We start from the raw sequence: 25510 nt of genomic DNA on the forward strand, positions 1-25510 counted from the left end.
CGCGAGCTGAAGGGTAATGACCAATCCAGGAGTCAAGGTACAGACACTAACCACAAAGTGTGGCAGAGCAAAAACAGGATCCCCAAACACAAAGAGGCAATACCAACCACTGAAACGTGGCGGGGGAGAGGACTGGACCCAGACAGCGACCAGGCAAAGAAACATGTAGAACAGTGCCAAATGGAGCCTGAAAAAGCCGCTCCTGGCCCACATGCAAAGTCAGATAAACACGGTCTGAGCAGGCAGAAATCGACATCCCCCCTTTGCTTCCATGACAGGCACCCAGTAGCCTTGGAGATGCTGAAACCACGCTGCCTCTGCAGCCACACTGCAAGCAGGCACAGAGGTGAAGCAGAACAACAAGCATTAACCAGGGCCAAATGCTGGCTGCCCGTGGTCCATGAAAGGCACCCTCATAAGAGGGCTTCCGCCTTAGTGCCACATGAGGGCACACAAGACAGTCTAGTGGTAGGACCCACCCCACTTGAGAGGTCTGCGCAGAGTCACTTCCGGTAGTAGGTGGGCGGGGATGAGGTATAAGGGCCTCTCCCCGCTCACCTGGTGGCCTCTTCGCCGCTGCCCTTGACGCCGTTTAGATGTGCCTTAGAGTCATCGACCCCCCTTCCCTCCATTTCAGGTCCTTTGGCGGCGGAGGCAAGACTCCGTTGCCCGGCCAGTGCCGATGCTGTGATTCGCCAGGGGGGGGGGTAGCAGCTCCCGGGAGTCACATGGCAGCTCTTCCACCCTGCCATGCTCCTCCCTCTTCCTGTTGTGTGCTAGGGAGGGCTGCAGCTGCGGCCTATCCCGGGGCCTCGGCCCACGTGGGCCTTTGTTGCATGGTGGGCAGCCAGGGCCTCCCCCCTCCTTCATTGCTGACCTGTCGGGGTCTGCTGAACACCGCGGTATTCTCTCCCCAACTGCTCCCTGGAGGAAGAGGGTGTGACATTCGGGTCCCGCAGTGGCCCGACCGAATCTATGACGTTATTCCGCAGCCTTTTTCCCCGCATGGAATCACAACACGGTCGTTACAATTACCGCCTTGTGATTCCGCATACCATTACTCCGCAAGTCGGAACGACTTGCGGAGGGGGGGTGCTGGATGATGGAATAGTATAATTTACTATTCCAACTCCAGTCTGTGCGGACACTAGGGAAGGTGTTGGATTTTAAATCCAACACCTACCCCCCCTCTCCGCAAGTCGTTGTTCCGACTTGTGGAGTAATGGTATGCGGAATCACAACGCGGTCATTGTAACGACCGCGTTGTGATTCCCTGCGTTGAAAAAGGTTCGGGATAAACGTTGTTTACTGGCCCTCCCGCTACAGGTGGAACCCCCACAGGGGTCAGCCTCGGCGGTCATGCTAGGCCTTGCATGACATTGACGTCTTTACGTGCCGGTGTTTCCTCCTGCCCACTCCGCCTGGGTGGTCAGCAGCAGAGGAAGAGCAGAGTCTGCGTCGGGTGGGTGCACCACACGGGTCCCACGCTTCTTAACAAAAAAAGGAAGATGTGGCCTGAGGATCAGAGCTCCTGAACTTTAGAATTGAAGAGCCAAACAACCCAATCCGCCCGTTTGCCTTTTGAGCTACTGCTGGCGTGGTGACTAGCGGGACAGCTTCCATATGGGCAGCACGTGTAGTCAGCTATGAATTCTCCAGTCACAAGTTGTTTCACCCCGGGCTGTTTTTCTGGGATCTTGCGGTCGCGCGGGGCTCAGTGCGGTTTTGGGAGCAGGGGTAACATATAAGCAGCATGTCTCGGTAAAATGCGTCTCTGGGAGGGAGCACTTTTCACTCCTGTATACCCCTGCCTTTCTTTCCCTGTAGCATGCTCCGCCGTGCTGGGTTCAGGTGTCTAGAGGCTAGCGCTGATAAGAACAGTGCTACCTTCCTCCGGAGAAGGGAGTTCGCGTTGCATGCCCCACCCCTGCCTCCCTTACACTCTACCACTGCGTTCCAGTGGTAGAACTAGCAGTAGTAAGCAAACAAACTGTGATCCCGTGTGCAATGGAGGGTACAGGGAGCCGGGACCGGGTCAGGGAGTGCTTTCACCAGCAGTTTCATTGCGTGGTAACCAACCGCTGCTACGAAACACTTCACTGTTAGCGCAACATGTCTCTGCTGTGTCCTGTCTGTGGCGTCTGAGCAGTGCTGGGCACGGGCGGGAACGGGGGCATCAGGTGTGAGGCATAGGTGGTGAGCGGGCAGCCAGCTGTGTGCTTACTGCGCCCCCATGAGGAACTAAACTTTATTCCTTGGTCCCGGCCAGACGAGCAGCATCTCCGAGTTTCTACATTTTGAGCGCTGTGTTTCGATATGTGGTTTGGCCTGGCCCGTTTCTCTCTCCTCTTGACTACACGTTTCAACTGGCGGCTGGGGCACCCCGCAGTTGTCTGCTCTGCTAGCCGGTCATGGGGATTCGGGCAGCATTGATTTGCACAATCATGTGGTTGCGTGCTCGGAGGCGCGTAGGCCGGTGGACATGGGGTGTGCAGAGGCCGAATCGCGTGTCCATGGTTTTGTGGTGACCGCAGGGATCAGGGCCAGGGTGTGAGCCGCCCCTGCCCTGCACCTCGGGTTGTCCGCGCGGCTCAGGGCTTGAGGGGATGTGCGCGTTGTTCCTCGGGGTGGCCCCTTGTTTTCCCTGTTCAAGGGACAGTGATACACATGCTGTTTGGTTCACAGAGTTGTGATTCAGACTGTTTGTCCAAGTTTACCAAGAGGTAAATCTTTGCGTTCCCCTGCATATGGAACAGTGACACCCTCACTGTTGGGGCACAGGGCTGAGAATTGATTGTTTTGCTCCACTTTCCCATGACGAATGCTTGGCCAATCTTGTTAATTGGTCCATTAGGTCGGGAGTCTAGGTTGGTAGATGCGGGACGGGGAGCTTCTTCGCTGGCAACCGCGCAGATGGAAAGGTTTTAATGCATGCAGTGTAAACTCTTATCCTGGGTTACAGCCCTGAAGCATGAAAATATCCAGTGATCGAGCTTCGCACAATCGTGCTCTTGACCGGATCGTATGCAGTGATTGACCGCATCACACCTTCACAGTTACACCTCATTTTAGACTGCGTGACATACGGCCTAGGGCGGTTTTCCTCTACGGGTATCAAACCTATGTGCCCCTGTTCTGCGTGGCAGTACTCTGTATGGGCCGTCACGGTGTAATGCGCTTGATGGCATCTAATCACTAGGCTCCTGAGTGGTACATCGGTTTGTAGAACTCGAGAAACAGAAGTTTTCCTGGATGAACAACATTCGTCTCCTCATTCAGGGCCTCGTAGGGCTGTTAAGTGGCCAATATTGGTTCAGTTTTCTCAGCAATATGGAGGTAACTTCTTTTGGTAGGTTGGGAATGTGTTGTTTTCCTCGTGGAAACACAGGTTGAGGGTATGTGATTAAGCATTTGTTCCTGCTTTTAAATGCACAGGTGGCATGGTTCTCAACTGGTAATTAAACATGTGCACTTCATCAGTGCCTGCTTTTCTTTGTTATTGTGGTCATACCGCTGGGATGTTGGCGAGGAGTCTTCCTTCCCTATCGTTTCGGCAGATGGTTTGGTATTACAGGTTGAGGGTACGTGATCAAGCTTTAATGTTCCTGCTTTTAAATGCACAGGTGGCATGGTGCTCAACTGGTAATTAAACAAGTGCACTTCATCAGTGCCTGCTTTTCTTTGTTATTCTGGTCATGCCTCTGGGATGTTGGCGAGGAGTCTTCCTTCCCTATCGTTTCGGCGGGTAGTTTTAATGTGTTCCATGGTGCCCGGTGAGGGTCCCTCATGGCCAGTGGTCTGGCTCTTAGTTCTCACTCTAAGGGGATGGGGATGCAGGGATCAGTTTGACACCCTGGGCACAGGTCCTATCACGGTGGACACACTCAGCTCTTCCTTCTGAGGTCGGCATTTGAGTACCATTGAGCTTAGTTACAAGAACCACCTGTTATTTCGCACCAAGTTGCCTATGGGTCACGTGCGCTCCTCATGTCACGTTACTGTATGGCACACCGTGCGGGCAGACAGAACATAAATTAAGTCTCTGACATATGTGCGGACTCCCTCCTACTCATAACGAGGGCAAGCACTTTCCGATTGGGGTGGGCCACGCCCAGCATGCACTGTTGTCCCTGTGCATGTATCGGGGCTATACAATGGGTCCCGTGGGGTTTGTTGTGGGCCATGCCTTGGTCTCAAGTTATATTATGCGCTGGACAAGCAGTTCTGCAGGAGAAGAGCCGCGCTCGGGATGTGCAGTTGGCCCTGTGCCCGGGGACCGACCGAGAAGAACTCAGCGTATCCCAGGGAACATTTCTCCAAACTAGTCATGCCTCTAGTAACTCATACAAGGTGTGGGCACTACTACCCACCAAACTACAGCCAGAAAAGGGAACAGGAGTTCACCTGAGGAGACTTAAACGCTGTTGCCAACTGGGGTTCGCAACTCTGCTCTGGGTAGCAGAACATGCGATTAAATGCTTTGGGACACAGCTCGAATGCATATGGTTATCACTAGTAAAGATGAGCTTACGAGCAGAGTGACAGGTAAGGGGTGTGTCCCTGGGTCATGCAACTGGTGGTCACGAGTGTAGATACAAGGCGTAGGATAGGGGATCATTCCCATTGGCTGCGGCAGTAGTCCTTGCTGTCCATGCAGCTTGAGGCAAATAGAAGTGGGGGTGCAACTGGATTTACATGCGCAACCGTGCTGCTCTGAGCCTCGGGCATGCGCAGGGGATGCATTGCCATGGTTTGGGAACAATTTTCTCATACTGCCTACTTTTCGGCCCGACTGGGGGCACATATTGTCAGAGACTGCAAGACACCACTTATATCAATGTCATTCACATTAAAGAAGGCCTAACTTACACAATATTCGGCACAATGCATTCATGACTCTTGGACAGGGGCAGGATCAGTGTGGAATATGTACTGTTTGGACCGTGCTGTTTGTCCTCTCTAAATTTCAATTACATTTATGAACAATTGAGGCCCCATCCACTGAGGGAAGGGTAGATGCACAGATAAGTGTAGCGTATTTGAAAATCCCATGAAGGTATTACTTCCTTGGCTCAGTCTGATCAGTTCAGAATGGTGGAATTTTGATATTCTTACAAGATAGTCACAGTTGTTGCTTAATTACCTGATGCAACTACCAAACAGCAAAAAAGTCAATAGTCCTGGCTGGCCACAGCTCCTAGGTGACAGGATGAGTAACCACATGGGTAGAATGGTAGAAGACTTGTCTGGCCCTCATTGTGGGGTGCATGGAGGACTTTTTCATGAAGTTATCGGCAGATCAGTATATGTGACACACGATTGGTTTTGCACACGGCAGGGAGAGGGGCCCTAACAGTTTCTCCCCGTCTAGTTAGTCACGGGGTACGCACTTGTCAAATTTGTACCTTGTTTAAACCCACAAGGTGAGAAAGTCAAGTCTGGACTTCCGAAAGTGCGGCAATGGCCCACCACTGCTATTTTTAGCAGCTAGTTCACCTGTGCTAAATCTGACTGGGTGTTTTTTTCTGGTGCGCGGCACCGTCACTTGATTGTCACCACTGGCGCCTCTGACAGTCTGCCACTAGTTGGCGCTGTCTGGCTTTTAGAGAGGACCATTACAACAGGCACTGAGTAAGTCAAGATCATTGTTGACTATTGCCTTCTGCCCAAGCCATCCTTTTAGCCTTGGGGGGCCTGGATTGCCTCATTTGTCACACTTCGAGTTCAAGTTAAATAGAGGCTTGTCAGCTCTGTAATTTCGATTGCCACGTTTGCTGCGCTTCAAGGACAGAGGTTGAATGTCTCCTGACAAGTTCGGCTTGCAATTTTGGTTTACATTGGGTTTGGTGATTACATTATCCTTTCACTTGCGGTCAGACAAAGTAGATAATCTAGTTGGATATAGCAGTGCATGATCTGGGACACTTAGTAGTAAAGCCGGCAAACATGAAGCACATAGAGCGTCATCCAGAAGGGGGATGCAGATGTGTCAGTTGTGTTTGGACAAATGCTCCCGGTAGTAAGAGAGCTCCGTGTGTTAAGGTGTGCCCGGCAAGGATCTGTGGGTAACCAGCAAAGGTTTGCTTCCTGGGTTTGTAAAGTTGATGAGATGGGCCAAGTTGTGCGGCAAAGCACCGTGCATAATCTATAGGTCACAGTTTTGAATACTAGCACATGTCGTGCATAATCAATATGTCACAGTTTTGAATACTAGCACATGTCCTATGCACAGTTACTATGAGGTTCTGATTCCTTTACTCCTGCACAACATCCCATATATTGTGCATTCAGGACACATGTTATACGTTCCACCGACCCCGATGAGAGGTAACCACGCATCTTCAGCGATGTCAATCATTATGGGGCAGGAGGGGCGAGTAGTGGTTCCAACAAGACACCTGCAGCAGGGACTGCCGCCAGGCAGCAAGGAGTTGGTGAGTAAATAGGACTGGCACCGCTGGGTGCCTGCCACTTGGCCACTGCAGGTTGTTTATGGTGATCTCTAAGGGCTTAGGAGGGGTCATGGCAAAGTAAACCTGGGCTGATTCGAATGCGGTGTGTGGTGGTGGTGGTCCCTACCTCATTTCACAAGATCACTCTCTGTTGGGTCTATCTAATGATCATCCCAATTGGCTTTAAATTTACAGCCTCTCTTGTTTTTGCCATACTGTGAGTAGGTTAGCCATGAACTTTAATAAAGTGCTGCAATGGCCCATTAATACTATAGCACAGCATCTTGTTTACCGGTGCTATATTGGACCATCATTAGCACCAGCAGCTGTCACATGGGTAGCAGTAAAGCTTTCTTTTATTTCGCCCGGGATTGGGGCTGGCAATGTCATGGAACTTTGCGGCCAGAAACGGAATAGGCAAAGACAAATCTGTGATTGTGCAACGCGCACTCAGCAGTAAAGCAAGCTACGTTTCAGCAGAATCATGGTATACCGTCAGTGAAAAACTGAAGGTTATGGGCTACACACGAATAGGCACTTTCTGCCAGCTGCGGCGTGAGGGTGCCATTCCCAAGAGGGTGCGGTTTGCCTCGATAGTGCTGAAATGGAGGGGATGGAGTACTAAAATGGACAACTACCAGAGCACATTTTTGCCGTCATAGTTAAGAGGGTGCAGGTACATTACTCATAGGTTTACTCCATGTCCCCTGATTAAAATGGATTGCATGTTACTAGTTGCTTCAGTTAAGCAAATTTTCCTTGGGAGTTGTCAGCTAACATTGGGACTGCATTTTGGTTGTCAGCCGGTTAGCAGGCCTTTTAGATGTGGGTTTATAGCTCAGGCATGTCCAAGTAAGGGTTAAGAGGCCAGAAGTCGGCCCTGAAATACAAGGTCACCGGCCTGTGGAGCGGCAGAACTGATAGGGGCTTGTGTACGACCTCTTGGTCACAGGTTCAGAACCTGGTAGGTCTACTTAGCATTTCATCCTTCAGAGGTCGATAAAACGAGTACCATTGAGCTGAGTAAGAATAAACGTGTAAATTCTCCCGGCTGGCAGCCATGCAGGTTGTGGAAGTTATCATCCAACAAGTGTGCTACGATGCAAGGATTGGGGAAACTCTGGATTAAAGCACAAATGGGCTACAAAGTATTAAAGAACATTTGGCATTCACAGTATTCAAAAAAGGGCAGGTATTTATACATATGGTTCCCCTACTGGTCACACTGTCTTGTCTGCTCCCTGGTATACTAGCAGAAGTTTGGGAGGGCAAGGCGTCACCTAGGATGGTGGCTTGCTTAATTCGATGGACATGCTCCAACAAGCGCTATACACAGATAACTGGGTGAGAGGAAGTAAGGCGGGCTTGATAACTCTTACTTCTACCCGCATTGGCACATCTTATCAGGAGTTGCTTGTCAAAGGTATTGTTCTTCAGCCAGGCAATGTTAACATCTAGCCAACACCAAACTAATTGTTTAAGGTCCTCCTGGGCGCATATACACTCCCTGGGGTAGAGACACCAGTGTGGCAACACAGCACCGGGTGGCAGTTGCCATTATACTCAATGGGGGGGGCTAGGCCGACCCTACTATGTCTCTCCTTTTCAGGGCAGCACTGAAGGGCTGGGTGAGGCGAGTGCCCCGGATACTGGGTCCTCCTTCGCGTTTCAGACTCGGCAGGACATGCTTGCAGGTGGGGCGATGGGAATCCCAAGGCGTTAAAGGGTACAGCTGGCCGTAAGCCATCCTGGGGAGGGGTAGTGTTATTGTGCAGGCACTGGAACAGCTTCTGTAGAAGCAGCGGCACAGGAGTGGGGTGTGTCTCCCCTCTCATCACTGTGGTCTGACACCTGGGAGGCAATGATTTGACTTTACAGGGTAGGAGGTTCCTGATGCCAGAATTGAATTCCTCCTGGTGTAAGTTATGCTTCCATTGGTGGGCATGTGAGTTTGATGGTCAGAGATACCCCAATGTAGTATGGGAGGGGCCCGGCCAGGGGTTGCTGTGGAAACCTCACGCAGGAGAGTTAAGAGTGTCAGGTGTAGAGGCCCTGAACAGAGGGATTTTGGTTTTATCAGGCATGGCCGGCTGCACGCTAAAGTCCACAGGGAGTTTAAAAAGGATGGGGGCACCTGTCCAGAAGGGGCATGCTGGCCTTCGGTCCAGTATGGGCTTGGACTTGTTTCGGCTGGACCAGGGAGAGGCCCGGGAATCAGCAGGATGTAGGTAAAGATGCCTACCTTGGTGGGGGCCTTGGTTGTGACGGTGGCCACACCCAGAGCTGTGGAGGAGTTACAGGGCGATCCAGAGGCTCTAAGGTACAGAGGGGTACCCTCTGCAGGAGCACAACAAGGGTGCTAAGGCCAAATATCCCCAGGGATGTACTTGCGTTGTCCCCTGGAAGAGCGACGGCGCCCCGCTAGTCCTACGGGCGGTTGTGGACCTGAGCAACCGGGGATTGCCTGAAACGCTCCATCCCTTTGGGGGTGTGAGTAAGGGGGTGGACTGGCGGTCCACCAGTAGGAGGGCTTAGTTCGTCCCCCAAAATTGGTAAGCACCGATTGGCCACGGCCACGGTGTAATTTGGCTCATCAGGTGGGCAGGCGGCGGAGGGGTTGCCTGCCCTTGGATCGCCGTAAGATAACTCACCATGTTGGCATATTTGTTATGCAAATAAACCTGCAGCAATTTTCTCCACAAACAAGGTGTCGTGTGGTTTATTTCAGAATAATATTGCTGTATGTGGGATGGGGAGTGTTGTCGATATTGGCACTAAGGAAGCAGCACTTGGCCCTCATGCCCAGCAAAGCAGACATGGAACCATGAGCCACAGGGGCATAGTAGCCCAGGGGACTCCAGAAGTACACTGCAGAGTCTGCCCTGCCATAACCGCAACACAGTTCCACACACAACCTGACCAGAGTAAGGCACAGCAAACCTCCTGCCGGGCAAACTCAGCTCCAGCCACTGGCCCCACCCACACCGGCCAGAGGAATGCACCGCAGACTTCTGGCCAGGAGAAAAAGAAAGCATCCCTGTAAAAAAATGAAACATCTGCCAGACCCGGTGCAGACATCCCACAGGCCCAAAAAAACGGACCGACACAAGAAGTGCCGACAGCACACCAAGATGAAGGCCAACATGCCCATGCGGTAATGCAGGGGCAGGCCACAGCAGGACATAACAGGAACCTTCTGACACAAAAGGATCAACCATACAACACTGTGGCTCAACTGGTGGAACTTAAACTCTTGCAGCAGCCCAAAGAAACAAACCCGAACCGGCCACATTTCCAAAAGAAGAAATGCAATATACGCTGGAGTGAGCGTACCACACCCACCTGTTAGTGTCTACAGACACAAAAGAGCAGGAGTTGTGACGGGGCAGGCCTTGTATATTGGTAGGGGGTGTGACTAAGAGGCACAGGGAACTCATTGCTTAATGGAGATAAGTGAGAAGGACTCAGAGGTAATACTTATTTGCTCAATCCACTACCTGTCCTCTCTGCTCCTGGTCTCCCCCATGCTGGACTGGCCTTTTATTCCATTGATCATTTCCCCAGTGGGCTGGAGCTGGTGGAGGCTGGTTTTGAAGGCCAAGGGCCGCTGTTGGTGCCTCTGCCACCCAGCTTCCGGAGAATATCTGCAGCTGGCACAGCGAAAGACAGAGAAAGGGATGAAAAGATGGACAAATGGATGAGAGCAAGAGATCAGAGAAGGAGTGGGGAAAGAGTTAATTGATGGAGAGAAAGAGATAAAGGGAAGAAAAGAAGAGAGTGGGCCTTGTTGGAGCATTTTTGCCAGGGCTGTTTTTGTTCCCCCAGTCAGGCCCTGCACCCCTTGTCTACTACGCTTTGCTTGTCTCTGTGCATCCCTGTCTGCTGCACTCCCCCTCTCATCTCTCATTCCTCCAGCTACTTCTTTTCCAGGACGACCTCTGTCCCCTGCTGCTGCTGCTATGCCGAGTTCTAACTCGAGTTCCTAACATGTCACTTTCGACGTTCCATACCGCAAGCCACACTTTGCAACTCCCTTCTTCCTGTTCATCCCGATCTCGTCATCTTTGCAGTTTACCTTGCTGTGCACTTCCTTTCCGGTAAACCCCCATCCTGTACTACTTCTTCGATCCCCGCTATAATTACATTGACACTTTTACTGTCCTGACCTATTCCTTGATGTCTCTCCCGCTGACGGGAGAAATCATAGATGGACTCCCTGTTGCCATACTTTAAGCTGGGTCTTTCTACTGTTACTATTGAATTTAGAAAATGGAATTCGAACTACACAAATAACGTTGCACGATATCCTTGTTTTTTTATTAAGTGTTAGATTTTTAGGATCACCCGCATGGACGTCATTTAGGGGTCGCAGCTGGCTTGGCCCTTGCTACCCCTGGCACTGCTTTTGCGACCCCCTGGCCTCAGTGGTGGCAAAATCAGTGCCTGGAACACAGAGGCAGCTCTTCCTAATGGAGGCTGGTTGGAGCTCAACTTGCTTGGTTTCTGTCCATTTTTAGGTCTCGCGCCTAGCGATGCACTGTGCAGCACTGCTTGCGCAGCGAGAGTCCTTTTGTGGAGGGTTCCAAAACGGAGCCTGGAATCACACACGCTCGTGCGTGTGCGATTCCTTTTGGTCCATGTTATTGGCGATTGCGGTCATCTTTTTCAGAAAGACAGCACGTAATAGGCCAAAGGCGGTCGCTTTGCTCCGCCCATGGCCTATTGGTGTCTGTTGCCCGCACGGCCGACATCTGTTTTCAATTATCGTGCCCAGACACGGGCGCGATAATTGAAAGCAGATCGCTCGCTGTGGCGCGCGCACCACTTGCGGGCCTGTTTGTAGGAGGAGGAGAACTTTCCCTGGTAGATCGTCGCAGAGCTGTATAAGTTGGAAAAGGTCTGTGTAACTATCTTTGAAATACTTGTGACAGTTTATTTTTAAAAGACGATATGGGTGGAATAACTTGCTAGAAAGACTAATTTTTGATAATTCTCCAAGAGAAAACGTACTGTATATTGCAGCCGTGACACATTCACTTGTCAGTTACTCTTCTCCTATTTCCTTCCTCGTTGATCTTTCACATTCCTTTTGCCATCTTTTTCATTCGACTTTGCAAACTTCATCGCCATTTTTCTTTCCTCCACGGTTTCTCTGTCCTCATCTGTCAGTCATGCTTCCCTAAAGTAATTCGCCAGAGAGGGCTGTTTATTGCGCTCCCGACCCGGTGCTTGTATAATCAGGGTCGAGGTGCCTGTAGGTTGTCAATACACAGACAGGTACTCACACCCACAGCTTAAGTCTTTGCACGATTCCCGCTGATGTTCATAGCTGTGGCCACGGTTGGTTGTGAGGAGCAGGGGGGGTGTTGAATGGTGCAAGTCTCAAGCAGGCCTGACATAACTTCAACCTTTGACCTCTATAGTGCTCAGGCAGCGAAGCACCAGAAGTCCGTGAAAGAGATGCGAAAAGACGGGCCTCCACATTTCTATGGGATAGAAATTCCACCTGTCTTCCTTTCTGTAAAGTTGTCTTTAAACCGCATCTCGTGCAGCCCAGTGAGTGATAAAATGTACAATTACCAAAAAAAGCTTCTTGAAAGAGAACCCCACATGCCAATAAAAAATATATATATTTGCTTTAAACCGCATCTCGTCCTGTCCAGTGAGTGATAAAATGTACAATTACCAATAAAAAGGCTTCTTGAAAGAGAAACCCACACTCCAGTTAAACAGGCATTTGCAATGCAATAGATCTCGCATTATTAGAGTTTGAGCTATTGGCATTGCTAAATAATGGAACACCAATAGCTCAAACTTTAATAATGCGAGACCTATTGCATTGCAAATGCTTGTTTTATTATACAAATAGTGAATAAAAATGGAGTACATTAGCTGGAATATGACTCTATCTGTAGGCGAAGGTAAGTAAAAATGGTGTTAAATGTATGTTGTGTGCATGCTTGTGGGTGAGAGTGTGTTTATGTGCACGAGAGTGTGAATGTGTTAGTATGTGTAAGCATGTGTGTGTGAGTCAAAGTAAAGGTCAAACTGCGTGCAATGTTACTTCCGCTACCCCTGGCATTTTGGTGAATTGACGTCCATGGATGACCCTTAAAATTGACTGGCTGTTTATTGGACTATAGAGCTTGGAAAGTCATACACATTTGAAAAAGTGGACTTGTACTTGGTAGTGAATGCAGGCATTTTCCATTTGTATCTTTTGGAAACATAAACTTCTGACTATGCTCTTAATAGTTTGTGAATGTGTTTTTTGTTATATTATATCCTTAGAGCCCGCTGTAGTAGTCTCTACCGTTCATTAAAGGCCCACTTCTGCTCAGTCCTTTAACAAGGGAGAGTGCCTTTAATGGCCGGTAGAGCCCACTACGGAGAGCTCTAAGACTATTAGAACATTCCGCCCTTAGAGAGCAGAATGTTTTAATGTGTAAAACAATGGTCTCACGGAGCCTGAGGGAGTTGGAATCCCCTCTTCGTGAGCTCTTTGCATGTTTATGCTCCGGGCTTCTACCAGGCATTAGAAGCCCGGAGCACTCCATTGACTTCCATGGAGCTCTCAACATTCCATTGTTCAAAGACTAAGTAGTATATTTTTCAAACCACCTGGTTCTGTCTGTACTAAAGAGAAGGCTTAAGGTGTAAAGTCTTTTGTGACTGCGATTCCTGAAAATATACTTTATCTCGGCCCATCATCAACGGAGACAAAATATTATCGTTTTGGATACCATTATTATAAGATGCTTTGGGGAATTCAGGGACTAATTAACCAAGTTGAATTTTTAAAACCTGTCACTGAGATTAAAAATGTGTGAGGGACCATCACCTTCTACTCTGCTTTTCAAAGGAACGCCTCATGTAATAAGTGGAGGGAGGCACCCTTTTACTGCAACTAAAGTACATACAAACTACTTTTCAGAAATCTTGTCTTTTTACTAAGGCACCACAACAACTTGTCACAAATTCAAATCTGTTCAGAAAATGCCTGCTGCTAGGTTACATCCTGCTTGCATTACGGCAAACTGCTCCAAAATGAATACTGACAGAAACAGCTTTTCAAATTTGAAAAATAACCACAGCAGGATTTTACGGGTTTGTGTCATGCCAAAAAGAAAAAATGCTAAGTAATGCCCCGGTTACTTAACGGTAATCTTCATTACTCAGAGTATAGTCTTCCTCGCCACATGACTAACAAAGTGAGCTTCAGCTCCACACCAGAACCCTTCAAAGCAAAAAGAGTCAGCCTCCCATGCCTCCCATCTCTTCCCAATATGGCTGATCCATTACACCCATGACCTCTATAAGAGGCGGGCCGACCCAACCCATCAGCCTGAAACTACCAAGCACAAACATGAAGCCGATAGCTAGACAGGGAGGGAAGAATGGGAACTCATGTGACGAGGAAGACTATACTCGGAGTAATGAAGATTACCGGTAAGTAACCGGGGCATTACCTCCTCGTTAGTCTTCCTCGCCACATGACTAACAAAGTGAGCACATACAAAAGCCAAGCAGCTTCATGGAAACTCACAAGAAACCAACGTACCAGAACGGGACGCCCACGAAGCAGGGCAAACCCAACCGACCAGACGAGTGGAAGAACCACCCAAGAGAGAGGCAATCATGAGCAGAAGAATCAGCCTGGTGCAGAAAGACACCGGAAGGGCCGAGGACCCGGTCCCCAAGACCCGCAGGGAAGCCTGAAAAAAAAATTCCATTCGACGGAGGACTACAGAAAGCTGCAAGCCGGCCCATACACCCCAAGACCGCCCAACGGACAGCCAAAAGCGAGAGGGGAGCAAAAGCCCAGGTGTCGGAACCCAGAACAGAGGGCAACCCTACCACGGTGACCCAGCAAAGAGCCACAGCCGGAAGAGACGCAGACCGACCGAAACACAGCAACACCCTACTGAAGACCACCAACAGTGAGAGAGCCGACCAGATGCAAACAAAACAGACAGGCCGCAGCCACAAGAACGGAACGAGGCGCAGAAGGGAACCCATTACGCCAACCGAACAACAAAAATAAGGTCCCCAAAACCCCACCAGCAAGCAGAGAAACAGGTGGGACACGGACCCCAGTCGCACAAAGGATCCCCCGGAACCGAGAGCGACACCAAGGGGAAAACCCAGGCAGGCACAAGGCAAGAAACTCAGAAAGCTGCCGGAATGACCCAGTCCCCAAGGGAACCCAACTGACCAACAGCAAAAAAAAATGGAAAGCCCCGAAGTCCGCCCACGGAGCTCGAAGAGTAGAAGGGACCAGGCCCATGGCCCAGCCACCCGAAAGGATACAAAGGCCCACCCGGGGCCACCATGTCTAAAAAAGCTAAAAAAAACCCGGCAGGGAGGAGCACGGAGCGAGAGCGCCCCTTATAGGGGTCAAGCAAAACGACCCAGGAACATACCACAAGTAGTAAGCAAGCTGCCGAAGCGAGCACCCAGGAGGCGAGACAGCTAGACAACAACCAGGCCCGACCTAGCCGAACAAGGAAAAGCTGAAAGACACAGGAACGGACAGGGAGGGAAAGCCACAGGCCGCAAGGCGAGAATGACAACAGAGATGGGCGAGACGAGCCCGAGCAACCTCAGCAAAACCAGGGAGCAACCCCGAGCCAGCAGGCCACAGTACCGAAAAGTACGCCCCAGGAGCCACCACCAGTGAAACACCAGGGGGAGAACACCGAACCCCAAGGGAAAGAGGCCGAGACCACAACCACCAAGCCACAGTGCCTCAATCAAAACCAGGGGCAAAGAAGAAAGATGCAAACTCCGCACAGGAACCAAAGGGCCCCGCCTGGGGAAGGGGAACCGGGGAACCCAGCCACCCCAGACAAGGAAGGCACCGGACGAACACACACCAACGTGGGAGAACACGAAAGGAGCGGCAGGAGACAACCCCCGCCCCGAGCAAGACCGGACCCCAGATTTTATAACAGTGCAAGGGAGAAGAGTACACCAAAGCAGATGTAGGTATCACAGCAGGGACTTCCAGCATATTACCTTTGCAGTGAGCTGGTACTTCACCCAACACCCCTATAGAGCACCAGACTGGGTGGGGAACTGCGTGCGCACAAAGGCGGCTGAGGGCAATGTGAGCAAAGCAACCCGGGGCACACACCAAGACAAATGCCCAGACCAGGCCAGACAAGCCCCGACACCCGCAAGCAAAGGGACCAGAGGAAAGCGCAAAGCAGGGACAAGAAAGCTGAGAATCCAATGCCGGGGAGAAAAGAGTGACCCAGTCAAGGACAGCACAACTGAGCCAACAAGACAAGGGGGTAAAACCCTGCAACCCTCCCCCCGCGGAGAACGAGGCAGGGGACAAACTGCCCAGAAGAGCTACAAGAGGCCCCCGCAAGGCAGGGGCAAACCCCAGAAAGAGATGGCACGGGGAACGGAAGAAGATGGCATGGGGAACGGAAGACAGACAAGAAAAACCGCCATCAGGCGCACCAACCGATCCAGTAAAGACCGGAAACCCAAGTACGCCGCACAGGACGACAAAGGCCGCCAACACCCGGAAAGGGGAAACCAGAACAGAAGACCACTGGCCGCACAGGGAGACCGGACGATAAGGGAGGCACCGGGGCAAGAGACGGAACACCCACTGGCACAGGCGAAGCCGGGAGCGCACAGGGACAAAGGAAGGCGCAAAAACCCAGAGACCAACAGGATGGGGCAGACCCCCAACTGGCAGAACTGGGCAAACTTCCCCCGACCACAAGGTCCAAAAGACACCTGAAACACTCCCCAAGGAAGGCCTCAACCATGGCAGACCAACTCAACACGAACAGCCGGGGGGCCACACAAAACCAGATCACACAACGCACACCCCTGCAGAGGCGTGTGACCAACCCCAGGCCCGACCAAGCCGACACTCCCCAGAGGCCCATAGCACAACCAACAACCGGCAATGACCGGAGCGGCCCGGGAGCGGGCCGGGCCCATGGAACCTAGAGTGAGTCCAACCAGGATGGAAGGAGAGGCAACAGACGGCCCCCAACAGAGACAGCCGCCTGGATCCGAGGAAAAGTACGACCCGGACAGGAGGCGGTGCAGCTGCCTGACGAGCCAGGGAGCAGGAAACGACGGGGATGCCACGGACTGGGCCCCAGACAGGAAGAAAAAGGGCAAGCCCCCCAGGAGCAGGAGTAGAGGCAAGAGCCGTTATGGAGACCATGGAAATAGCCTAGCGAAGAGCGGACAGGTGCCATCAGCCGCCCGTCCTCAGACACGCAGCACCCAACAGCATGGCGCAGGATGCCGCCCAACCAGGAACCCACCAGAACAGACACCGACAGACAATGGCGAGCAGGCGAGAGCAGGAGCCCACAGGCACAAAGCATGGAAAGGAAGAAAAAGCCTGGGACAGCACAGGAAACAACATGAATCCAAGGCCCCGGGACATGATACACAACCCCCAGGGCAAATGGCCGAAACCAAGTATCGCACGTACGTACCAAGATGGCCAAACAGACATCACAGCCAAATCAGTGTAAGGCCCTTAACCCCTTCGGTGCTCATGATGGAATGGTTCCGTCATGACCCACGGTTGAGCTGTGCTCATGACGGAACCATTCCGTCATGACCACGCCCGCGCAAGATTCCGTCAGCACAGCGGCGGAATCTGCGCAGCATTGAAGGGGTTAAGAACAAAACCCACCATGGGGCAATATTGAAAACCTTGGCAGGAAAACAAACCATCGTCCTGTGTGAGCTTGATCCACCAGAGGCACAAGACGAACCAGAGAGCAAGAGCTCCTAGGTCGGAACAATACCCCAAGGGACCCCTCACAGAAACCCATGAAGGGCCAAAGCTGCCAGGATGACGAGCGAATGCTCTAGCCAGATGGTCACACTGCAACACCCCAATGCGCTACCACGAGCGAGACCACCGAAACGGTGGGAGGGACACAGAAAACCAAACCAGAACGGCGCAGAGCAAGGCAGAAACCGAAACCCTGACCTGAGTGAGTCAGAGCCACCAGACACAAGACGAACCCATGAGCCATAGCACCGTAGACCTTCAACACACAGCGCATTGCAGCAGGATCGCCAACCGTGGGGTATCCCGGGGGAAACAAAACTACTCCGCACTTCGAGTGGACGCTGTAACCAACAGAGCAGGCTGAAAGGCAAACACACATACAACCCAATCAGAGTCCGGTGCACTAGAAAGTAACAAAGGTGGGGGGTGGGGACGGATGTTGAGGCCAGCGACACCCAGAAGCCGTCAGGCCCGGGGAGACCCAGCAAGGAGAGCCCGCTAGAGCAGGGCTGGACAAACACCCAGAGCCCCCAACTTCAGAGCTCGCTTGAGCACAGCAGGAGAAACCAAGGGGGCAAGGTGAGGGTACAAGGTGGGGGGGGACCCAGAGCAGGAGCCCGCTAGAGCAGGGCCTCGTCCCCCGGGCCGTTTAAGACCTGCTAGAGCAGGCCCTGGCCCCAACTTACCTGTTGAAACACGCTCTGGAGAATCTGCAGCGCAGCACGAATAAAATAGGCTGATGGGTTGGGCCGGCCCGCCTCTTATAGAGGTCATGGGTGTAATGGGTCGGCCATATTGGGAAGGGATGGGAGGCATGGGAGACGGGCTCTTTTTGCTCCGGAGTGTTCTGGTGTGAAGCTGAAGCTCACTTTGTTAGTCATGTGGCGAGGAAGACTAACGAGGAGGTAATGGACATTTTAAACCTTTGTGGTCAATGTTCTACTTGAGAAGCTGCCTTCTGATTGGGTAAAGATGCATCTTTTTTCTACTTCACGTTAAGAAGGAATCCTATCAGCAATTATTACCTCAGGGAGTCTGAGAACGCCTCCACACCAAATTTGGAAATGCAGTATCCCCCTCCGCAGAGGCCCAGCCTCCCTGCGATGCTGGCCACATTGACGATTCTGCCTTGGGCCTCCCTTATTTGGGGCAGCAGGCTCAGTGTCACATCAATCATCCCAACCAGGTTCACATTCAGCACGCGCAGGAAGTCCTCCTTGGTCAGCCATTCGTTGGGGGCAACAGGGATAAGAATCCCTGCATTGTTCACTAAGCCCCAGAGCCCTGGAAGCACAGAGAAGAATTTTTTTCTGATGTGCATCGCCCCCACGGTAGAGGAGAGGAGATAAATGCATGGCACATAGATTGAGCTGCAGAGAGAAAAAAGATCTGTCACAAACTGCCTTCTCTGCAAGCCAGGTACCGCAGAGCGGTTTATAGTTCGAGGCAGGCAGACGCATACTGGGGGGATGTAAACAAAGGTGCTGTCTCAAGTAGGAGCCCTTTAGAGACAGGTCGTCCACAATCATTCTCTAAGGTGCTAGGAACAAAGCTTCAATTAAGTTTTGTTTCAAAGGATTCAAAGTCCTTAAACAACTCACAAAATAATGACAAACTGAAGGGTTCTATAAAAATAGAATCGGTACGAGTTTATCTGTAAAAAAGAGAAAATTGTTAATTTGAATATGTCTTTCTGCAGAGGGTCTAGGTTATGTGTTTCATCATTTCTTATGATGTGGGTTAATGCTTTAGGCTTGATTACTTGGAGGTTAAACGTTGTTATCTCTGGAGATTTGGTTTAATAGGTTAACCATTATTGACTTGGCTTCTCGCTGTACCCTTTGACATGAAGTCCTCCTTGCTGTACCTGCTCCAAATCTCACACCAGTACCACTGATGACAGCCTGGTTTAATAGCAGAATGTGGTGAATCACCTTGTTAGGATGTTGGGAACAAAACTGATGCCTGCAAGTGACATCACCCAGCCACAAGAGCGTATAGATGGATGGTGCATTTTCAAAAAGGCCCCCCTCCTTGAACCCCAGCTCTGTGTTTGGCAGTCCTGGTTCTCAAGCACCCACACGCTAATGGCAGTTCAAAACCAACGTCCTCCCACTGAGGATAGATCTCTCGGATGGTCTCCATAAAGTTGAACCACTACAGTACATATTACAGGGCCAGAGAGACCAGCTAATGCCAGATGCACTCAACAATAGGGTTCAAATCAGAAAGGAGGGTGATCCTCCCCTATGCCCCACCCACCCTTCACACCTTCTTGAGACCTGCTGGCTTCTGCTGGGTACAGGGTACCCATCCAACAAACCTACAGCTAAACAGTACCAGCAGCAACGACTGACTAGAGACCTGGGCAGGCACAGGGTTGCCAATGGCTGGCATGTAGTCACTGCGGCCTACAGTGGGACCTCTTCCCGTTGCCACAAGTTCGTGCTTGTGTGGCGAGATAGAAGGTAGACCGAGGAAAGCCTCAAGCGTGTATGTGATGGGGAAACGACGATGATGGACCTGTCTTCCTCACAGGACTGGCTTTTGAAGCGGCTATCGCAGTGAAAGGTGATACCGTTGGCGCACTTACTGTTCACTTACTGTTCACCTACCTTCCGCCTCACTGCTTGGTTCTTCTTAATGGTGAGAGTAAGTGGCTCATGGAGAACAGTCAAAGCCCCACATTTCCGAGCCTGAAGAAAATTAGTTATTTAGGCTGCAGTGCACTCTCTCACCAACTTCACTTGAAGCGCGACTCTGGCTGCGCTTCAACGCCGGTCACTCCAGTTAGTGACAGTCTAACCAGTACCCCTCTCGCCAACAGAGGCTGCGGCAGATGCTATGATAATTTTGCGCGTAGTAGTCCAGTGCCTGCCAGCCTCTCACAAGTTAACTCTGGAAGCAGGACGTGACGCCCAGGGCGCATCATGGTATGTAACATTGTAGCGTTAAGCATAGCAGTATGCCAGCAGAGCTAGCCCCAAGCCTGAGGAGCAGTATGCGCACGTCACTGCGCACGCTGCCAGCTGCCACTCCACAGTTTTATTTAGGCAGAGCTATAGAGAACTTGTCTTGACGGCTGAGGCGTTATGCATTAAGCGTGGCAATGCGTTTCAGTGCAGTGATGCGAAGCACCACACTGAAATGATTTAGTCTGGAGCCTGATGCGTGGAACTTGGCAGTACTGCGTAAAGGAGGACGAGAAAGACTTGATGTGTGATGGAAACAAGAGAGGAGTTTGAGGGTAAAAGGTACCTCTGTGTGAGTGAGACAGAGAGATGGGAGCAAATGGTGTAGATGTGGTAAAGAAGAACAAATAGAATTCAGGACAATTAATAAAGTCTTGATCTGTCGCTGGAGGAGGAGACTGAGGAAAAATACAAGGCTTGAGTGGGAATGAAAAAATATAAGTTGTTAGAAACACTCAAACGTGTATAGAGTTCTCCCTCTCACCTCTGTTTCCCACCACACGTTTCACCCAGTCAGCCGCAGCAGCCACGCTCTGGCCATTGGCGACGTCAAGGATAACTGTCTGCAGCCTCTCAGAGGACGAACTTTTCAGCTGCTCTGCCCCTTTCTGCGTCAGACATGCCGCCAGCACGCGCATCCCACGACGGTCCAGCTGCTGCGCCAGGAGATTCCCAAAGCCTGTGTCGCAGCCGGTGATCAGGACATACTTCTCCTGGAGGTTCGGGAGAGTTTTCTTCTCCCGGTACCAGCGGAAGAGGTAGCACAGGCACAGCAGTGCTGCCACATACAGTAACATTGTGGCCTCCAAATATTATATATATAATATTAAGGACCCTTACAATCTCCCTGCAGGTGGGATAAATGGACAAAAACGTTTGGTTATGAGCTGGGTTCCAGACCAAGGCGACTGAGTGGCTGGAATGGATTAATGATAAAAAAAAATGCGTAGGTCAGTTGTTTAAAGGTAACCCAGGAATATGTCCAAGGTAAACAAAACAAAATCAATTGGTTAAAAAACCATTCAAATGCAGATTACACAGTTGTGAACAGTTCATGTTTTTTTTGTGGTTTTCTGCTTTGTCCTCAATCACCTGCGTTGTGGTGCTGATTGATTACACTTTTACATCAACCCACTTTGTGCCTGGTCCGCCTGAGATGAGTTTATGATGTGGAAGCAACAGTCTTTGAAGGTGGATCAGCTCCAAAAATATAGCTTTGCATTAGTGCCATTTTTCTTTCCCTCGCGTTGTATCATTGACCTTTTCCTGACACCAGAATTGCTTGAAAAGCGTCCATTTTTAGGTCTCACCTAGGTAGCGCCTCCGCTGTCTTATCAAGACATGCACTATTCAGGATATGGGCATGAAGCTCCGCCTATTTTGCACCCATCTTTTTAATTGGCTCTTGTCATTGTCCATTGTAAATGATGGCTCTTTATTGGCCAATAGGCTTAGTAGTCCCTCCTTAGTACTGCCTTTCTCTATTTTGTAACCTCCCATGAGAACACACCCTGTTACATTTGTTGTTACTCAGTAGGTTTTAATTACAACCTCTGAGAACTATTTTCTTAAATGGTTTTAAGCAGGCAGGATAGGCTCAGTGGCACACAGAGCAGGGCATGCCCGAGGCCCTTTTTCGTTCATTATGGGGGCTGCACAGCTCTCAGGGTGACTTTCACTTCAGTACTTTAAATGGGCCGGTACTCACAGGCACTGAGTACCGGCACTTCCCTTTTTTATTACTCTGAGTATAGGCACTTTTCTACTGCCAAGGAGAGTACCGGTACTCATGAAACGGTAGGCACATTGGCTGCTAATGCTGGTTTTAATTACAACCTCTGAGAACTATTTTCTTAAATGGTTTTAAGCAGGTAGGATAGGCTCAGTGGCACACAGAGCAGGGCATGCCCGAGGCCCTTTTTCGTTCATTATGGGGGCCGCACAGCTCTCAGGGTGACTTTCACTTCAGTACTTTAAATGGGCCGGTACTCACAGGCACTGAGTACCGGCACTTCCCTTTTTTATTACTCTGAGTATAGGCACTTTTCTACTGCCAAGGAGAGTGCCGGTACTCATGAAACGGTAGGCACATTGGCTGCTAATGCTGGTGACCTGTCTCTGGCAGCCAAGGAAATTCTGTAGCTGTGACTGGTGAGTTGATTCTCCGCTGAACTATTCAGTGTGGACTCATTTGCATAATGTCCCGTTGTTCACCATCATGCTGTGTTGCAAACACAGGAATCGAGGCAGCCCGGTGACAGCGCAATTAAGAAAGCCAAGGAAGGTAACAAGGTTAAAATGGCTTTAATCCTACCTGATTCTTCTGTGTGAGTGTCTACTTATGTTTGTCTGTTTGCCTGTGCATGTTTTTGTGTGAGGAAAAAAGAAAGAGGGAGAGAATCGAGACACTCTTGGGAGGTATATTAAAGGAAATGTGTGGAATGCGTTGTGTGTGCACGTCTGCTTGTTTCATTCTCTGTGTGTGTGCACGCTCGAGAATATATAGTATTGTGCCAAGCAACAGCAAATAACAGTATGGAAGTTGCAAATATTATAAAACAAGTAAATGTTAGAACAACACCGTGTTTGGCTTTCGTTTTTTGTAATCCAGTTAACCTGTTTTGTTTATAGAAACGCATTTCTCATGTGGTTTGGTATGTGCTGCAACTAGTATTGAAGTCAATAAGTAGCAGTATGTCTTGCTCTTAGGCCTGCCCCTAGCCCCACCCACTGCCCCATTTAAATGCGTACCTGCACTATTTTTTTCCCATTTAAAGCACTGACTTTGCCAAACCCTGTTGCAGGCAGGACCCACTCAATGAGACACACCACTTCCAGCATGGTTTGCCTGGGACACTATATCTTTCATTATGATCCACCGGGGTCACAGCTCAGGGTTGATTGCCTCTAAAGATAGGCATTTATGGTATTTACTAACAATAAAGGCCCGGGCTACAGGGGGTTCTTTCTCTGTTAGGCTTTGGGGTCCGTTGTTTCTGCGAGCACCCGCCCGTCACAGAGGGTAATAGTGCCTATATAGACAACACTCCCCACCCAATGCCAACAGCATACATGATGGAATAACTAAATACACAACACAATTTTTTGGTTAGGAAAATATTGCTGCAGGTTTATTCTATGCAAAAGTATGAAACATGGTGGGTTATCTTATGGGCGATCCAAGGGCAGGCAGCGGTGATTAACCTATGCTGCCCTACCCGCCTGATGAGCCAAATTGCACTGTGGCCAACCCAATCAGTTCTACGAATTATGGTGTGATCCCCCTCCCTAGTATCACGTGGACACTAGACCACCATCTTACTCACGTCCCTTTCAGGGCAGAGCGTTGCAATGCAAGCCCCTGGTTGTTCAGGCTTGCAACCGCCCTAAGGACTAGCGGGGCGCCGACTATTTTCTTGCAGGGACCTGCCATGAGGACTCCTGGGATTTGGCACTGGCACCCCTATTGTGCTCCTGAAGATGTACCCTTCTGCCTCCGGATCACCCTGTAACTCCTCCTGCAACACAGAAAGAGAACATTACAAGGTTCTACCTACCCATGCTACCCAGCCACACGCCAGGTGAGCGGTAGGGCATGTCCCCCCCCCCCCCCCCCCAAAGCAACACGAAGATACCCATCAGTCTGTGGACACCGGAGGCCGGAACCGGGGCCTCGTTCTAGCTGTGCCCACAGAAGCCGGCCTTTCTCCGCCACGTGCTCAGCCAGCACAAAGTTGTAACTCACTGCGAGGGAGGAGCAGGGGGGTGACAGGGGCTCACGATGTCCTGCGGGGGTGGGGGGCGGGGGTGGGTAGGGAGTCCCCCCAGTATTAGAGCACGCCGAAGGTGCTGGGCCTGGCCCCCCTCCTCTATGTTGCGGCCACAGCTCCGGCAGGGAGGCAGCACTAATCCCAACAATGCGGCCCGGCTAGGCAGCAGTCCCCTCCCCGCCATGTCCCAATGCTCACAACTCACCGAGCCCCCCATGCAGACTACCCAAGACTGCAAACAGCCAACCAATAACTACCTGCCATGTCCCAATGACTCATCCGATGGTTCCGGACACTCGCGCACCACACACCATGCCGCGTGCGGTGCCACTCCATCCCCACAAAAAGACCAGGCCGCAACGCCCCCTGGTTGATCGATGGTGCCTCCCGGGATGGAGAAGGCCGGGGTGGGGAGGGGAGATGCACATGGAGCCACCCATGGCAACTCACCGTCGAATTCTGAGCTGTGGTGCACAGCACCCCACCTGGTACCCGCCCGAACGAGAAGCACAGCAGGCCATCCAGGGAGGGCCAAGTAACCGGCCTTCCCTGAGCTTTGGAGCTCTCAGGCAGCAGGCCCCCGCCCCTCCCCAACTGGCCCCCTGACTAGGACCCCCCTCCAGGACCATGCCACTAGACCCCTGGCGAACAGCTGATCTGCCAAAATGTGTCCTGTGTGGGAGGAGGACCCGCGACCCGGGCGCCACTGGGATCACGATCCAGCCAACTGAGCCAACCGACCAGTCATATGCAAACACTCGGGGACCACAACCCTGCAACCTCGGCCCCTGCGCCCAAAAATTACAAATCCCCTCTCCCACCCCGCACGAAGAATCACCCGGAGGTGGTGGGAGCAAGAACCCAGGGACTCCGGCAAGGAATCCAGCGCGCCAATCTCTGGCCCACTCACGCACATCACGGAGAGCAGGGAGCCACACCACCCCACAGCATCACCTCTGGAGCCCTCAGGGCGCAGATGCGGAAAGGGCCATGCATGGAGGATAGTGAGACAAGCCAACAACGTTCCTCTGCCTGCGGCTGACCAGGCAGGCCTGCGCGGCATGAGGTCGGGAAGTCAGAACCCCCTTTACCCTGCCCCCGTTCCAATCCCTCACCACAACCCCACCTGCAGGTACCGGCAACAGCGGACCTCCTGCGAGAGCCAGACCAAAGAACTTGCAACTGGGGCGGGGTCCCACACGAGCCATGGCCTACATGGTGGGACCCAGGGGGTAAGGGGGGTTTGGGTGACAGCACTCACCTCGCTTTCCAACCCGACCAACCACATGACTTCAGGACAACGAGTCCTGCAGCAGCTCAGCAGCACAACCAACAAGACGGCGTGTCCGGCGCAAAGAGGGTACCAGAAAGGCAGGGGGAGGTATAAGTACCTTCTCCAACCCTCTGTGCACCAGAAATGACACAGCCCTGATGCCAGGATGAGTCTCTCCTCCCCCGGGTCCCCAGACTAGAGGGGTGATGGTGTGCCTAAGTGGCACTAAGGGGCTGCCCTTTTAGGTTGCCCACTGC

At 51.4% G+C, this 25510-nt stretch overlaps 1 protein-coding gene across 1 annotated transcript in view; it reads right to left on the reverse strand.

Moving 5' to 3' along the window:
* Positions 1-21125, reverse strand: part of LOC146856382 (retinol dehydrogenase 7-like) — a 38914-nt gene extending 17789 nt beyond the window's left edge. The window contains exons 1-2 of the mRNA XM_085654500.1: positions 20695-21125; positions 18264-18522 (exon numbers count right to left, since the gene is read on the reverse strand). Coding sequence (XP_085510626.1) covers positions 18264-18522; positions 20695-21007 — 572 coding nt within the window. The 5' untranslated portion in view covers positions 21008-21125. The remainder of the gene's footprint in view (positions 1-18263; positions 18523-20694) is intronic.
* Positions 21126-25510: the final 4385 nt, after the last annotated feature.

This window comes from Triturus cristatus, chromosome 4_1, assembly GCF_964204655.1.
Source record: "Triturus cristatus chromosome 4_1, aTriCri1.1, whole genome shotgun sequence".
Taxonomy (NCBI): domain Eukaryota; kingdom Metazoa; phylum Chordata; class Amphibia; order Caudata; family Salamandridae; genus Triturus; species Triturus cristatus.